This window comes from Trichinella spiralis (genome assembly GCF_000181795.1).
Source record: "Trichinella spiralis strain ISS 195 chromosome Unknown Scfld4314, whole genome shotgun sequence".
NCBI lineage: Eukaryota > Metazoa > Nematoda > Enoplea > Trichinellida > Trichinellidae > Trichinella > Trichinella spiralis.
In genome coordinates this window covers 1-582 of record NW_003531253.1, presented here as the reverse complement: position 1 = coordinate 582, position 582 = coordinate 1, and the positions used below count along the sequence as shown (strand labels likewise).

General features: G+C 48.8%; 1 protein-coding gene across 1 annotated transcript; it reads right to left on the bottom strand.

The window, feature by feature from the left end:
• Positions 1 to 63: 63 nt before the first annotated feature.
• Tsp_14873 (conserved hypothetical protein) lies at positions 64 to 518 on the bottom strand (the record flags this gene model as incomplete). The annotated part of the gene is made up of 1 exon (XM_003367419.1): positions 64 to 518. A coding segment is annotated over exon 1 (455 nt), but the record flags the coding sequence as incomplete, so codon positions are not given.
• Between the last annotated feature and the right edge of the window lie 64 nt (positions 519 to 582).

The following is a 582-nucleotide window of genomic DNA, read 5'->3' as shown; positions in this document are numbered from 1 at the left end:
GGATAAAGACTGACGCTAAGGACAGCCGCTTTGTATAGTAAAACTTGAAAAATATACCCGTACGTTCCAATATCTTTACCCGTACATAAACAATAGACTGTTGGCACCAGCTTGCCCGCCACAAAGGCATGGATGGTAAATAGCTGTTGATACCACTGAGGTACAATCTTGAATGTACCATCCATGCCCCAGGTTCGACTGGCTGCCAGCAGTCTAATGTTGTAACCCGTAGCAAAGACCAGGATGTGCCTCGATGCACTCTGCCACAATAAAAAATTATCACCGGCCTTCGTTGTTCTAAACAGGACCGGGATTTGCAGGTCCCGACGATGATTGGGTAGTTTTGGGAATCGCCTTGCCCGGTGGCCGTACATCGCGGACTTTACCCGTTTAAAGTTAGGAAAATAGCCAGATGTTGATGGCTCGGCGGACGCGGCGGAAGCTTCCTCGTCATAAATGGCCAGGATGGGCTTTGTTTCTTCTGCGCTGCGCTTTGTCAAAACCGCCCTCTTTTCCATTTTGTACGCCAAGCGTTCATCTACCGGGCAGCTTTCGATGTGATCATTCCGCTTGATAACCGTT